This window comes from Dermacentor variabilis, chromosome 1 (assembly GCF_050947875.1).
Source record: "Dermacentor variabilis isolate Ectoservices chromosome 1, ASM5094787v1, whole genome shotgun sequence".
Taxonomy (NCBI): domain Eukaryota; kingdom Metazoa; phylum Arthropoda; class Arachnida; order Ixodida; family Ixodidae; genus Dermacentor; species Dermacentor variabilis.
In genome coordinates, this window is record NC_134568.1 from 100,165,791 (window position 1) to 100,182,893 (window position 17,103).

Consider the following 17,103-nt stretch of genomic DNA (forward strand, 5'->3'; position numbering starts at 1 on the left):
TCGTCACGTGCCTTCGGGCCGGAGCACCATGCTGCGGACGTCCACAGTCACCAATGTGAAGAAGGCCAGGTTGGTTAGACCGTCTCCATATATTCAGGGGTTCCGAGGCGGGGCATGCATACCTCCCAACTCTCCCGATTGCTCCGGGAGACTCTTGAATTCTGACCAATCTCCCGATTGCACAGGTACGGCCATAAATCTCAAAAAAAAAAAAACTGCCTAGACCCCAGTGCAAAAAAAAAAAGAAATAATAATAAAACACATCATGTGCAACACAGCCGCAGCGTAATTTTTATTATGCGCTAGGTCAGATTTAAATCCCAGACATTCTTGCGTGGGCAGTGCAGGCATAGCTCAGTTCGCTTCATAGAGCTCACTGTAGCTTCAGATTCAAACATGCCGTGTGACGCATATTAGACCCTTGCGCGTGTGACGCAAGGGTCTAATATGCCAAAAGAGCTTCTGGGAAAGTACGTGCTTAGGCTTGCTGTACATTATTGTTTTGTCGCGTAGTTTCGAACGTGAAAAGAGGATAGATGAGAGACAGTGAAGCGCCACACTTCACTGTCTCACCGCTGTACTTTTCTCTCGTTCTTACTCACGCGCCAAAACGAGAATGTATAGCAGGTTTAATATGCGTTGTATAATGGCCGGTTACCCTAAGTCTGCTTCGCCGCAACGCATATTTGTTATGCGTTGAAGCATATGCAAATTATTACTGTGACGCATATTAAGCGTAAAAAGCGGCGACTAGCTGTCACGGGACATAGTACGTGTTCCATACGTCTCCAATCACAGTACAATCGCCGAGACGTCTAATAATTGTACTGGTAGTAATTCAGAGCCGTTTCTCAAGCTGCGGCCCAGGGAAAAAAGAGCGCTTTTTATTTTTCGCACAGCTAGGCTACTGATTAATTTGAATGATTCCTCCGTGATAATTGCAGCCGCGTTACGGTACACTTAAAAAGCGGCGACATTTAAACGACCGTAAAAGGAATGTTATTTTTATTGTTATCTCGAAGATTACTAGCAGAAATACCATAATCGTCTAACTGGGCAAAATAGCCGCTCTGTGGTAGTGGGAAGCTTGTACCGCTTCATTTCTTAGAGTACGCCACATGCGTTTATAGATTTGCAAAAGAGGATGAAGGCGAAAGCCTGCGCGCTCACGAGACATCCATTAATATTACTTGGCATTCTCGTTCGAATGCGTTGTTACTTCCGATTACTTCCGATTGCACGGTGGCTTTGGCCCGGTCTTTGATCGTCTTTGCTCATGTCCTTTCTTGAACCGTTTGCTCCAACGCTTCATAGTGGCGAATGAAATGCAATGTTCAACGTAAAAGGCAGCCACACGGCTGCTAATTTATTTTTGGGAAACACCTTCAGCTGTCAAAAACCTCTGGACACTACGCGGTTCAACTTTTTGAGCGTCCATTATGTCACGTAACCATGTTAAACCCAGTGTATGAGAGCGTTAAATAACATTTATTTTCACAGAAATGCAGCAACAAGAAACACAGTGTGCGTGGGGTGATCGCATTACCACGTTCAGAGACCTCACCCAACACTAGACTCGAAACACGCACATTCCCGCCACCGCACGATAAATTGAATAGGAACTAGGCCGTAACTTTACGCTTGCTCCAGACACACACCTACCCTATCGCCCCGCCATCTTACACCACTGCTACCCGCGTTTATATCCAACAGACAAGTGTAAAACTTGCGGACAGACAGCAACGCTGCGAAACATGCTCTGGGAATGTGCCGGCAACAACGGTAATCAAACCAGCTCCGTTCGCGACGCGTGCATAATCGCGTCCGTTGCCAGAGTACGGGAAGGCTCGAGCTCGCTTCTTCCCGACGCCGCCCCGGATGCGGGAGCCGCCGGGGACCTTCTCTGTTGGCGTCGCCACCGCTGGGAGGTGGCTCCCAAAAGTTCAGAGCTGGCAGACCAGCTCTCGGCCGTCCGGCAAGCCGAATATGCCGCCCGAGTCTAAGGACTTCGAGCCGCCACCTAAGGCCACCACAACAAAAACTGCCGGACTAGTCTTTAATAAAGTTTCTTCTTCTTCACACCTGCGTGTCACTTTTGTAAATGAGATGCCTGTGTGCTACGCGTATGCCTCACAGATAATGAACCGAACCATTACTGCGCGGGGTGGGTTCGCTCACTTTCATTTGGCTTGCCCTCGTACATTAGAAATGCGAATATACAATGGAATACACAAATACGAAGTTACAGCTTGATAAAAAGCAAAAAAAGTGTCACTGGAAAGAAAGTTCACTGCACGTATACACAAAATCTTGCAACAAGATATTTAAATACACGTGTAAGTCTCCAATAAATCTACGTGTGTAAGAAAAAGTCACTGTATATAATGCGTCAAATAAGGCAAATAAAGATGTTGCGCAATCACAGATTCACAGAATCCTAGATTCTGCCCCCATTCCATCCACTCCCCCCGATGTATCGCGCGCGACGGAAGGCGGCGCGCTTGCTCCCCGCTTTTCTCCTTTGCGCACACAAGACTTCACCATCGTCAGCTCACCCATACAGCATGCGGCGTGCGGTCATGATGTTGTCGTCCTTGGACTTTATACGAAACATGAGGGCGACGGCGACGGCAGGAATGCGCCTGGAATGTTCATATAATATAATAAGGGTATCCGGCAACTGAAGCGACCCGTGCCCCATTACTTTCCGCAAAAGAAGAAGTAACAAAATAGAACTTTCACCATGCGACAATTCGCTGCGCCGCAACAATGTATTTTTTTTCCTTCTGTGGGGCTAATAGTTTTACGTTATAGAGTCAAAATCGAACTTGCACCATGCGACAATTCGCTGCGCCACAACGTCTTTGTGTGTGTGGGGGGGGGGGGGGGGTGGCACCGAAATGAAAAAAATGCGTAGCAAAGTATGTTGGCCACAATCGAATGCCTACTTTTGGCACCTAATGTGGCTACCGAAGGACAATCAAAGAAAACATGAGACGTTTGGTCCACCGAGAACCATACGCATACTGCTCGGTATCCTACACCCGCGAGACAAGACTTTCCGGACAGGTTGCGCTCAAGCGAAAGCGGTGCAATCCGTCGAGTCCCCAAAGTGATGGCGGCGAGCGACCATTGTTTCTTTTTCTCGTCTGCTAGCCAGAAAGCGTCCAAAACTCTGCCAGGCGAAAATCCACTCGGCCAGAGCAAACCGAACGCACACCGAAGTGCGCCGCGTGGTGGTCGGGGCAACACGAGAAAAAACATATGCGCTCTGGCTGGCTCTGGCAGCCCGCGGGTAGGGTAGCGAGAACAAAAAGAAAATTGAAGAGGCTCAATGTGGTCCTCGAGAATAAAAGTAATAATAACGTATAGTTACCTTGGCTGGCTTTAGTGTCTTGACATGGATGTTTTGGCGTAGGTGAAAAAAGATGTTTTTTATGTGACATGACGGCACAAATGAACCACCACAACGCTTCGTCTCATCGGACCTCGCTGCGTGCTTTGTCAGCTTGTCTGCTAGTGTGTTGATTTGGCTTGTCTCGTTGTATGTTCCGATGTAAGACTTTAGAAAAGTCAGTAGACCTTTGGCGTCAAATGTTTATAACAACATTAAACCCACCAAGTTCCGCAATTGAAAATCTAAAGCACAGCTTTGTAAATGTCAATGCGCCTTTCACATCAAGAGTTAATGAGATTTATACCCATATAGTTTCGGAATTGACATCCATGCGCTCCATGGATTCCGCGGCGTCAGCGAGATGCCGCGGCGAGCCCGCTCGCCATCAAAACGCCCTTGAGAAACTTTGTGCTCAGATGGGGCTGCTTGCGTTATGCGACTCCCTGTGCATGGGCGTTGCCGCGAAATCCAGCCCGAGTTCGCAATGTTTGCGGTGAAATGTCTTTTCGAGCGTGAAAAAGACATTCTAGACAAAATCCAGAATGATTTCCGGCGCCGGAGGTTGCTTTGGTCGGCGGTGCATGGACAGCACGAAAAAACATAAGCCCTCCCCCCCCCCCCCCCCCCCTGGCTACGCCCCTGATTCACTCGGGTGGTACGCAATGGCCCCTATTTATTTTGAGGGCGTATTTATTTGGAAAGTCTGCCAATGGAAAAGGTACAAGTGGCATTTTGAAGACATTCTGACAGGAAACATTTACTTATGGCGCATGTATTTATTCTGTGATTTCCCGCTATCTTTGTGAGTTCGAACTTGAGATAAATGTATGAGCTTAAGCCAAACGAGGCGTTATGGCGGTGTCAAGGGAAAATCCACAGAAAATGAATCTTTCTTTTCCCTGACGTTTCCTATCGCAAAATTTGTTAGGTACCTACCATACAGGAAATAACTGCCATAAACCCGCCACACACTGATATATTGGTGAGGCTTATAACGTCACAAAGCAACACAGGGAATACCCCACGAGACACGCAAGCAGCTATTTGATGTCTAAAAGATGTCTTGAACTGCTAATTCAAAAGTCTAGTAGCTGTCTTGATCAATACATTTTGTAGTCATGGACGTCTAGTACTGTCAGCGTCAAATGAAACTTGAACAGCGGAGCGCGTGGCCAAGCATAAGTGAAGATATAGTGTGCGCTGTCCATTAACAGGCGCGCACATCCGGTTTGGCCGCACTGCGCGATCCCCCTCTAGTGAGATAATTTCGCTTCTGTTCTGGTTTTTACATTTGAATGGGAGAAAATGAAAAATGAAAATGAAGCTAAAATATTGCAGTTTACGGCGAGTCTTGTCGCACATATCTCCGAAGCCACAAGTACTGTCGGCGCGAACACCGGTGCGCGTGGTGCAATTTGCACCGTCATCGCAAGGTAGATTCGTCCGCGCGGACATAACGCATATAACGCACAATATAGCACAAAATCGCCTGTTGCAAATAACATTTCTTGTCCTTACACATATCACGCCAAAGGACAAGGGATATTGTGCGTGATATGCGTTATGTCCGGAAGGCTCAAACGTCTTCTTCTTTCGGAACCGCCTGTAGCACGAGCTCGCACGCACATGCTGCCATCGAACGTGGCTGCCAGGCATTGGCCAGCAAGAATTAAGCCTGTGGTGACAGGCGGTGCAGTCGTCATTCGGCCCATCGATCGCCCATGGCGTCCGGCAGTAGTGAAGAACTTAGCTACGTCTGGGAGGAGAATGTGTTTCCCGACGAGCCTCCTCCCGTCCCTACCTACCGCTTCGCCAGACCACGCCACCGACACAATTTTACAAGAGAAGACACAGAAGAAATGATTGTATCAAGCAAGCACGCAGGGATAATCATCGGAAGAAATGGCAGCACGGTCCGGAAGATCCAGGAGGACACACGTGCGTACATCACGGTCCTACGTGATCTTGGTAACGTTGTAGCCACCGTGGAGATTGCGGGAAGAGAAGAAGCGCGCCGGAAAGCACGAGAACGCATTGAAAAACTGACACAGCCACCGAAGCTTGAAACGTGCTTCGTGAAAAAAGAACCCGACATGGAAGAAAAAGTACGACCTCTGACTAACTGGGCCGAGCTGCTTGCAAAAAGTGATGAAGCAGAACGGACGCGCTGGGTCAACTTTCCACCTATAAGGAAAGATTTCTACACCGAGGATCCCAATGTTGCGCGCATGACTGCAGAAGACGTAGAAAAATTGAGGGCAGACTATGATATAGTTGTCAACTATCTCGGAGCGCAGGCGTGTCCACCCATAACAACCAAGCCAGTAGAATTATTGGAACAGGCATTTTCAAAGCATCCAGAAATTTTGGGCGAAATCTACAAGAACAAATTCCCGAAGCCGACTCCAATTCAGAGACAAGCCTGGCCACTTCTGCAAGGTCAGGACCTGATTGGTATTGCACAGACCGGCACAGGCAAGACACTGGCATTTCTCTTACCTGCATTGGTGCACGTCGACAACCAGGGGCGCTATAACGTAAAACTATTCCATACTTTTCTATTCCAATTCTGCAATCAGCCCACACCAATTGGTCAAAAGCTTTTTGGACCACCCCCACTTCACCTGTCTGTCATGCGACGTCACGAAAACCGCGATAGCTCCCCATCTGGTATGATGTGTACACACTGATGATGCATAATTTGACCGAACAAAACAAAAATAGTTATTTCTGATTCGACGTCTCTTTGCCATTAGCCCTCGACTATTGGTCAAAAGTTTTTGGGCTGCGCCCACTTCACCTGCCTCTAACGCGACGTCACAAAACCGCAAAAACTTGCCACGTCAAAGCGATGCGTACGCGTTAAAGATGCATTAATATGCCGAACAAAACTGAATTTTCTTCGGAATAGCCGCAAACTGCCCCGTTCTGAAAGGAATAAAAGATGGCTGCCGCTGATCGCTCCGGCACTAGGTACTCGCCCCTGCCGGAGAGCATGGGTTTATTTGCATGTAATAAACCTTTTTGCCTAGCCGTGTAATGTTTTCTAGAACTTTCAGCACGTTTACGACCTCGTTCTGCCAACTCTTCTTTGCTGAGGATCTGTTTTAGTATGATTCTTAAGCTTCCGTTGTATGCTGCCGCAATTGTCGACGAGCCACCGCAAGCTAAGTAAGAGAAAGCGGACCAATCGCAGACGCCGGCACCACCCTCTTCATCCGGTTATAGATATTCAGTGCAGTGGCTCGGCCCCATCGAACCCCTCTCCACTTGAGCATGCTCCTAGCCTCTTATGAGCCAATTAGATAAGAAAAGCCGCTCAGTGCAGGCAATGTTATTCGTTTTTCAAGCAAACCAAAGTGACCTCCTATGAACGACGGGAGCATTTGATTGGTTTGTTCAGACGACCCTGCGGGTGACCGCCCGATGCTTGCGTTGGTGTTTACGCAAATTTGATGTCATGAGATTGGAATAAAAACACATTGGAATAGTTTTACGTTATACGGCCCCAGGATCTCCCAAGGGAGAAGAGGAAAGGGCCAACCTGTCTCATCTTGGCCCCAACACGCGAACTGGCCCAGCAAATAGAGCGAGAAACAAAGAAATACAACTACCGAGGCATAAAGTCACTGTGCATTTATGGAGGTGGCAATCGGCGGGAGCAGATCGCAGCTGTAAAACAAGGTGTGGAGATAGTAATCGCGACTCCTGGCCGGCTTAATGACTTAGCCATGAACAAGTACATCGACCTGAAATACGTGACCTTTCTCGTCATGGATGAAGCCGACCGCATGCTGGACATGGGCTTTGAGTTGGAAATAAAGAACATTATGTTGCACATCAGGCCGGACCACCAAACGGTAATGACAAGTGCCACGTGGCCAGAGGACGTGCATCGTCTGTCTGAAAAGTACACGAGCAACCCATTCCAAGTCTTTATTGGCTCACTGGACTTGCATGCAGTTCACACAGTGACGCAAACTATCATTCTTTGTGAAGAGATTGAGAAAAGACAGCACCTTTTCACTTTTCTCGGCTCCATGCAGCCTCAAGACAAGGTGATCATCTTTCTAAGCACTAAAGCAATGGTTGACCGCCTTACGGGCGAACTTGTCTTGTCTGGAACTGACTGTCACTCAATACATGGAGATCGTGAACAAGGATATCGAGAAAGAGCGCTCGATGATCTAGCAAGCGGGAAGGTGCAAGTTTTGATCGCTACAGATGTTGCAGCCCGAGGTTGGGACATCAAGGAAGTGACTCACATCTTCAACTTTGATTTTCCCCGCAACATTGAAGACTATGTTCACCGTGTAGGAAGGACTGGCCGTGCAGGACGTTTTGGGGAGGCAGTCACCTTGGTGACTCGCGAGAACTGGATGCACGCCCCCGAACTCATTCGAATATTGGAGGAGGCCAACCAGGTTGTGCCGAAGGCACTTTACGAGATTGCTGACAGGTACAAGAACAATGGATCTAGACGTCAGAACTGCCAGCAGTCCAAAAAAAAAAATGAGTCATGGTAGTGGCGGGTGGCGACGTTGCCAGTGCTAATTATAGCTTTTTTTGTGTGTGTGTTGTTGCCTCGCTCAACAACAGTTGTCTAGGTGGTGTTACCTAACTGCGCCTGTCACGAACTGCACTTGGGCCAGCGGTTGGAAACGCCCTGGGCCCGCCACAGCGACAGTGCTGCACATGCGATCCACGCTGAGCCCATTGGCCGGGCGCGCGAGCGGGCTCGGGGATATCGTCCGTATCCAGTAGTAGGCCGGCGATAGTGGTTCTAGCTGATATATCTGGACGAGACCTGCGATGTGATCGCTGCGCCATGCACGTGCCACCGATTCTCGTTTAAATGATTCACAGTTTTTCTATGCTTTTGAGCTCGCCAAATTAGCTGATGCGTTGCTCGGTACGTCTGGTTGAAGAGCAATCGACTGCTTGTAAATGTGGGGTGTCCTCAGGCCGATATACAGATTTTAACCTAGCAGATGGCACTCACGCATGAGGAATTAACTGCTCTTTGTGCAGTGTATTCAACTAGCGAGCATTTTGCCACAGCTTTTCACTCTGAAATGTAGCCCTGTTTTGACTTTTATGAGCATGAGACAAGCTATGCTTTCTTTCACCATTTCACAGCAGACTCATTTGGCACACCATTGTTTTAACAGCTTGTGGCCCACCTACAAGTCTCACTTGATCCATACCTTAATTAAACCTGATAAAAGACATCAGAAGCAATAACCAACACATTTGGAAGTTAACATTTGAGTCTTACATTGAATGCCTTTCCAGATGCAAACAACTGAACAGAGTTTTTTTGGTGCTGGCTGCAACTTCGCACGACGGTACCTGCCACATATTCAACTTGCAACATGAATATCAATTAAGTATCCGTGCAGCATGTTCCAATTGGTGGGACATTGAAAGTTTCTTCTCATAATTACTCTACATATTTGCAACCTTTTGATTATGTGCTTCATTTTAGTTTTCAAATGGCAATTATTTCAACATTTCAGTGAGTGTCATATTTTTTTTTTTGAAGCTACAGACTTATGGACTTCTGTGACTTGAACAATTGTGCTATACATATCCACAGTTTTGCCTACATATCATACACATGGTGTCATACCTGGTAAGTTTCGATCCACCAACTTTCAGATTCTCTGCGAATTTCCTCTTGTATTGGGTGCAGGTTCTTATTGCTATTTGTGTGTACTTTCTGCAACTGCTCTGTCTAGGCTTACGACTGAATCTATTAGCATATACCACCTTTGCCACAATATAGACTACATGCAGTGTTGTCTGCCTGTTGCAACAATTGTTATCATGCCTTGTGCTCATTTTACAGGTAAAGTGCAGTGAAACTGCGGACACAGCTTCTTGTTTTTGGATATCGCCAGCCATGTCGTGTTGGATACTCTTGATCTCGTCGGATCACTGAAGCTAAGCAGCGTTGGCTGCAGTCAGTCTTTTGGAGGGGTGCCATCTGGGAAGACTGAGCACTGATGGCTCCTTTTCTGCAACAGAGCAGTCCAGGAACCTAGCCTGAGCAAACGAGACAGTTAGGTGTCCACCAGCATGGGATACCACCCACCCTTCACTCCGATGTGTTGCTTCTTCTTGTAAAGCATTTGTAGCCAAAGCATGTGTGGCATGCGTGATGCTGCAGAATAAAATGAAAAATGAGGAACAAAAGAAAGAAATAAAACATTGCAGAAATGTGAAACTTGGAAGCCGAATACTTTAATGCACATTAGGAAAACACCTGTTGGTTACAATTAAGAGATCTGTAAGCCCAATCAAGCAAATGCGAAAGTCAAACACAACATTGCCTGGCAGGTTCCGTCATTACTGCTAATGCACAATACAACAAATCGTAACAATGAAGCTAGTACCAAATAAGCAAAAGCACAATAACTGGCAGGCTCCATGAAATGCTCTAGGAAAATTTCAAAGTTTCCCAGTGGCCATCAATAGTTGCAGAGAATGTGCATTATACATATGCTAAGAAACAGCATATTTAATATCATCATCAGCAGCAGCAGTAGCCTATTTTATGTCCACTGCAGGATGAAGGCCTCTCCCTGTGATCTCCAATTACCCATATTCTGCGCCAACCGATTCCAGCTAGCGCCTGCGAATTTCTTAATTTCATCACCCCACATAGCCCTCTGCCATCTTCGACTGCGCTTCCCTTCTGTTGGCACCCATTCTGTAACCCTAATGGTCCATCGGTTATCTAAACTATGCATTACATGACCTGCCCAGCTCCATTTTTTTCTCTCAATGTGAATTAGAATATCGGCTATACCCGTTTGCTCTCTGATCCAAACTGGTCTCTTTCCGTCTCTTAATGTTATGCCTAGCATTCCTCGTTCCATCGCTCTTTGCGTGTTCCTTAACTTGTTCTCAAGATTCTTTGTCAGTCTCCCAAGTTTCTGCCCCATATGTCAGCACTGGTAAAATGCACTGATTGTACACTTTGCTTTTCAATGATAATGATAAGCTTCCAGTCAGGAGCTGACAATGTCTCCCGTATGCACTCCAACCCATTTTTATTCTTCTGTAGATTTCCTTCTCATGACCAGGGTTCCCTGTGAGTGATTGACCTAGGTAAACATACTCCTTCACAGGCTATACCGGCTGACTGGCGATTCTGAACTCTTGTTCCCTTGCCCGGCTATTCATCATTATCTTTGTCTTCTGCATATTATTTTTCAACCCCACTCTTACACTCTCTCTGTTAAGGTCCTCAATTGTTTGTTGTAACTCGTCTCCAGTGTTGCTGAACAGGACAATGTCATCTGCAAAGCGAAGGTTGCCGAGATATTTGCCGTTGATCCTTACTCCTAAGCCTTCCCAGTTTAATAGCTTGAATACTTCTTCAAAGCATGCAGTGAATAGCATTGGAGAGAGTCCTTGTCTGACCCCTTTCTTTATTCTTCGTACTTGTGTAGAATTAAGGTGGCTGTGGAATCTCCGTAGATATTTTCCAGGGTATTTACGTAAGCAGTCTGTACTCCTTGACTACGCAATGCCTCTATGACTGCTGGTATCTCTACTGAATCAAATGCTTTTTCGTAATCTATGAAAGCCATAAAGACAAGCTTATTGTACTCTGCGGATTTCTCGATAACCTGATTAATGACATGGATGTGATCCATTGTAGAGTATTTCTTCCTGAAGCCAGCCTGTTCCTTTGGTTGATTAAAGTCCAGTGTTGCCCTTATTTGCTATTGGAGATTATTTTGGTAAATATTCTATATAATACTGGGAGTAAGCTAATGGGCCCATAATTGTTCAATTCTTTAACGTCTCCATTCTCTTGGATTAGTATAATGTTTGCATTCTTCCAGTTCTCTGGGACCCTTGAAGTCAATAGACAGTTCATATAGAGAGCCGCCAGTTTTTCAAGCATTATGTCTCCTCCATCTTTGATTAAATGGACTGTTATTCCATCTTCTCCTGTTGCTTTTCCCTGTTTCATGTCTTGCAAGGCTCTTCTAACCTCATTGCTAGTTATAGAAGGAGTCTGTGCAACCTGTTCATTACTGCTTCGAATGCAGGTATCGTGGCTCCTCTGGGTAGTGCACAGGTCAGTATAGAATTCTTCTGCTGCTTTTACTATACCTTTGAGATTGCTGATGATATTACCCTGCTTATCTTTCAATGCATACATCTTGGTTTGTCCTATGCCAAGTTTCCTTAGTTCTCACTGATTTCATGCTGCATCCAATTTTTCCTGCTTCCTCAGTCTTTCTCACGTTACAATTTAGAATATCCCTTATTTTCTACGTGTTGATCAGTTTTGACAGTTCCGCGAATTCTGTCTTATCTCTTGAGTTGGACACTTTCATTCTTTGTCGTTTCTTTATTAGGTCCTATGTTACTTGGGAAAGCTTGCCTACTGGTTGCTTTGGTGCCTTACCTCCCACTTCAGTTGCTGCCTGTGAAGCCAGCCCAGTTACGGTTTCATTCTTTACCTCAGTGTCATCTTCAGCTCTCTGTTCTAAGGCTGCATATTTGTTTGCAAGTAGCAGCCTGAATTGGTCTGCTTTTACCATTGCTCCGTCTAGGTTGGCCCGTTTCTTCCCGACCAATTTTACTCTTTCTCTCTTCAAATTGAGCTGAATCCTAGCCCTCACTAATCTATGACCACTGCACTTTATTCTACCTAACACTTCAACATCCTTCACTATGCTGGGATCGGAAGAAAGTATGAAATCTATTTCATTTTCTGTTTCACCATTAGGGCTTTTCCAGGTCCACTTTCTGTTGCTACACTTTCTGAAGAAGGTGTTCATTATCTACAGCTTATTCCTTTCCACGAATTCTACCAGCATCTCTGCTCTAGCGTTCTTAGAATCGACGCCATAGTTGTCAATTGCTTGTTCCCCTGCCTGCTTTTTGCCCACTTTTGCATTAAAGTCACCGTTTACTACAGTATAGTGAGTTTGCCCTTTTCTCATCGCTAATTCAACATCTTCATAAAACTGATCTACTTCATCATCATCATGAATGGATGTTGGAGCGTAGGCTTGTGCTACCTTTAATCTATACCTCTTATCAAGTTTGATTACGACTACTGCTACCCTCTCATTATTGCTGTACAATTTGTCAATGTTGCCCGCTGTGCCCTTATGAATCAGGAATCCTACCACGTATTGCTTATCTGGGAGACCTCTAGAGCAGTATGTGAGGCTCCGCAGCGGAGGACTCAAGATTAGTTGCGTCCGCCTGGGGTTTTTTACCCTTCACCTAATGCTTGGCAAATGAGCTTTTTTTGCATACCGCTTTTATCGGGATATGGCCACCGTGGCGAGGAATGGAACCCGCAACCTCTGGCTCAGCAGCAGAATGCCATAGCTACTGAGCCCCAGCAGCGGGTATGAACATGTCTAGGGGACCATGTCCGCGACACAATGCTTTGAGAAATGCTGCCTGCCTCATTGCATTTGATGGAGGTTCATTGCCGAACGCTTTCGATCAAGGTTGCAAAAAGGGGAAAAAAAAGGGGGGGAGAGAGGATGAAACACGAAAGTACACGGTTGGTGTGCTTTATGGCCTTCGAGATCGGGCAGCACGCCAGCTAGCGTACTTGCCTCGTACATCTTATGTACATTCGAAAAAACGTTTGCAGTCATGTACGTGCCTTGATGCAGTTTAACAACAGGGATTTAGCTGTTTTGAGTAAGAGCACAATAGCAACGACGCACCATATCACGCAGGATGCATGACAGAGTGTGCGTTTTGTAGCCATGCACGATAACGGTACATGATTGCAGTGAAGAACAAACAAACCTTATGTCACAATCTGTATGTGCAGTGGAGCCCGAGACCAAGTATGTGGCGAACATGCACGGCAACGAAGTGCTCGGCCGGGAGCTGATGTTGGCGCTGGCCTGGTACCTGTGCCGCCGCTACCGAGAGGGAGACTCCGAGGTCACCGCGCTGCTAAACACAACGCGCATCCACATCATGCCTAGCATGAACCCTGACGGCTGGGACACGGCAGCCAAGGTGAGTGGGACGGATGCACATTCCGGCTTGGTCAACACTTTCCAGATAACCACACCCGCGCGTCAAATGACATGACTTTGTCTCTACACTATCTGCAACTTTTGGCGTATAAGCCCTTTTCACCGCGATCCCATGAGAGCCGTCATGTTTGATCACGTGGTAATGTGCCCATTGATTTCCTCAGCTTCCTTCTTGTTAATATATGTGCATGACGCCGGTGCGCCTCAGCAAACATTTGTTTTTGCGGATATCGTAGACAGTGGGTGGGTGGACGACACAAAGCTTTGGCCGCAGCTTTAGAGGACATGCAAGCGTTTTCTGAGCTTATTACGTCTTGTCCAAACGGTGCAAGCAGTGTATACGGCGCTTGTACTAGAAGCAGGGTTAGAAATGTATTCCAGGCTGTCCAAACATTTCGCTTCCGAATGAAATAGGGATTATAGTGGCTTTTGCTCTTCGTCTTTTTTCTTTCACAATTACTTTGAAGCAGCGGCTTGTCATGTTTCTGACTCATTAATCTTTCTCGGGGAGGTCGCTATCTGATTTTTCTGCCTAATCGCTTGCGGGTGTGATCAGCTGTTGTCAATTTGTTCTTGCTGCTCATACTTAAGGCTTGCAACATAGATATACTGTACATTGTAATAGCTTGTAATGTAGACACGATATCGCTATAAAAGTTAACCGCTTACTCTTTGGACCGTCACGAAACTTCCAGCTTCGAACAATCATGTGCGGTTGATGTTGTCGTCACCCACGCATCAGTTCGTTGATTCAATGAACTTATTTTTGATACGTGAGCGATAACATGGGTGTAAGTTTGACTGTGTGTTGCCGTACGTGGATGTGTGTAGATCACGTGCGAGGAATTTACTGTGCCAGGAAATGGCGCTGCTCATTTTTCGAGCAGTGCTCACTCGTGCCAACATTACGGGGTCCTTTTTCTGGAGGTTCGCGATACAAAGTTGCGGATGGGTGAATTTTTTTTCCCTCGAGGAAAGCTGTGCATTGCGAAGCGCCGGCAACGCAGGCAGTCCTTTTATAGCAGCGATCCATGAATTTGGCCACACATTTTCAATCCATTCATTTATATGCCAGTCACTATTCTTGCAGCCAACTACTGCACATGTTCCACAGTTTGCAGCATGAATGTGGTACAGTGCGTTAGCAATCGCCCTGTTGCATTTCCGACAGCTGATCGCACAGAAGCAGGGTAGAAGCGATAATGGTTTCGCATTCGTGCGCTTTTGCATGCTTACCTTTGAGGCTATGCGTGGCGCGCCGCCAGTGGTGCTAGCTTGTTCCTCTGGAGTAAACTGTTCCGCAAAAAGGGTCTATACGTCGAAGAAGGAAAAACTAAGGAGAAGCCCTGAGGTCACTCATTGTGAAGCTTATGCTATCTTCGGCTGGTCGTTTCTGAGCACTCTGGAGCGCTCTGGCGAGCGGCGTTGTCTTCGGCTGGTTGAAAGAGGGTGCGCGCCCTGCGTTCGGCTGGTTCTTTTCGATTGCTCTCCTCTATCTTGGAGCGCTCTGAGGCGCTCCGAGCCCTGTCGTCGGAGCAGTCATCGAGATTGAAACGTCATCGCAGCGCCGCGTCGCTGCTGTTGGCGACGGCCCACCGTAACCTTGGCAACCTAGGCCACTGCATGCTGGCGTTTCGACGAACGTTCGTCCCGCCGGCACGTCCGCCGGTTTTTCCGACAGCGCCGGGAGCTTTGGATAGGCGAAACATCGGACGTTGGCAGTAGTCACGTGGTTTCGCATCAGCAATTTCCTCCTCCGAGAGCTAGTCGCACGTTCGGCTTGCGCGCTTGTCCCCTACCTTTGAGCTCGGGAAACGACTGATCTACCCGACTCTGCTTCGGGGCATACAGGCGACCAGTCGAAGATACCATAGTAACGCCGGAAATTCGGGTTACCCCGCCATCTTATCAGGCCAGATTCTCCTCTAGATCTTGTTTACCTTTATTGCCTTCGGCGCGCAACCTCGCTGGGCTGCGAGGACGTGCGTGCCCCGTAGTGATCCGGCCAATGTATCCAATCACGGTGTATACCATCGCGATACCGTTGCCTGAGTGATTCCGTCCGAGTGTTGTGCTCTAGCGTCAAAAAGAGTACATAATGAAATCCGCAAGTTAGACTGCGAGGCCGGTCCCCCGTTACTTTTACTGGTTTTGAAAATGAATCTGTGCATTCTCACTGCACTTCAAGAGTGCACAGGCAATAACCGGCAGCACACTTTACGCACATCACGACCTACGGCTAGCCTATCTGCAGTTTGTAGGAACAAACACGTATGCTCCATCGTCGTGGCTTTATAGGAATAATTACATCGAAGCTGTATATGGCTAGCCGACTCGTCCGTACGCCTGTCACCTGTGCGCCGAAAACTCCTCCGGTGCAGTAGTGATGTCGTTGCTTTCCGCCGCAGCTGAGTGCGCGTGCATGCAGCAGTTTCTCTCCGGCTCCGAAATGGAAAAGCCACGTGTCATACGTACTCCGGTGAAGCAGGCAGCTTTTGATCAGCAACGCCGCGAGCAGAACCCGGAACAAGCTCGTCTACGCTGTGCCATTGCTGCAGCCAGGGCACAAGAACAGGCTCGTGCAGCCGAGCGCAAGCAGCAACTGCGTACTGAAGATCCAGCAGCCTACCAAGCCCTCGTTGAATGAACCATCAGGATTAACCCAGTGATAATAAACACCAGGGCCACACATTTCAGCTTCACTTGTTAACCATCTGTACGGTGTGCTTGGGCGGTGATTTTTTGCTTTATTAAACAAGTTTCGGGCGGCCGCGTGCTGACGAAGAGGCCAGCAGAGGAGAGCATTGTTACACGCTTAAATACACTGAGGTAGATTGTTCTCACGGTAGGTGAAGCTTCATGGAAACAAGGCTCTATGGTATACTCCACACGGTGCTGAACAGTGAACGCGTATACGTGCGACTAGTGCATTGACCGGGCCTACATGCGATCAACAGTTGTTTGATGTGTACGCAGGTGTACATTCTTCTGTCAAGTCTTGTTCACTCTTGCACCACATCCATCAACCTTCACTTCCCTGAGCCCCTCAAGCACACAGACCAAATACCTGCGGTAAAGAGGGTTCATCCCTTAATTAATCACAGCAGCCGCTTCTTTCCCTTCCTTCCACATGGCTGTTTTACGTGGCACAAATGCATCATCTGCTGTCAAAAGCAGGAATACTGCACAGCTGTCATTGATGTGCAAGTCGTTTACCAATACATATTCTGAAGCACAGCGGTTTCAGTGTGTGATGACACATTAGCATGAATCCACAAAAGATGGCAAATAGATTGATGTGGTGCACGGCATTGCATGCGCACTCATTTCAGCCTTTTTACTTCTTCCAATCCCACCTTGCCACAACAGTGGGGAGAGCACGGTCTAGATAATATGGCGGAACAAAACACAGAGAGTAACAAAATTCTGCACGCTCGATGCCTTTGCCATGGTACGAGACCTATGGAGCAGCACATTCATGAGCATACACTACCATAACAAAACCGCCATTGTGCCCCGACAGCATGGCTGCTACAGCGAAAAATACCATGTGACTTCCTCCACACTTTTCTCCTGGCTCGCAGAGGGGATAGGGCCTCTCCTCAGCTTTCTTTTTGTTTTTTCCTTCCTCCATAGGTATATAGGTGGCACTGCTGTACATCG

At 47.2% G+C, this 17,103-nt stretch overlaps 1 protein-coding gene, 1 long non-coding RNA gene and 1 pseudogene across 4 annotated transcripts in view; 2 read left to right on the top strand and 1 right to left on the bottom strand.

Annotated features, from left to right (window-relative positions):
* LOC142581814 (uncharacterized) overlaps positions 1–16,642 on the bottom strand; it is a 57,158-nt gene extending 40,516 nt beyond the window's left edge. Inside the window, exons 1-2 of one of the 3 annotated variants that reach the window (XR_012828297.1) lie at positions 15,310–16,642; positions 14,677–14,807 (exon numbers count right to left, since the gene is read on the bottom strand). This is a non-coding gene — a long non-coding RNA (uncharacterized LOC142581814). The remainder of the gene's footprint in view (positions 1–14,676; positions 14,808–15,309) is intronic. The other 2 variants (XR_012828300.1, XR_012828299.1) reach the window with 2 other exon arrangements.
* Positions 1–17,103, top strand: part of LOC142581792 (carboxypeptidase D-like) — a 70,018-nt gene that overhangs the window by 30,144 nt on the left and 22,771 nt on the right. Inside the window, exon 2 of the mRNA XM_075691247.1 lies at positions 13,227–13,420. Coding sequence (XP_075547362.1) covers positions 13,227–13,420 — 194 coding nt within the window. The remainder of the gene's footprint in view (positions 1–13,226; positions 13,421–17,103) is intronic.
* LOC142574143 (putative ATP-dependent RNA helicase DDX43 pseudogene) lies at positions 5,026–7,923 on the top strand (annotated as a pseudogene).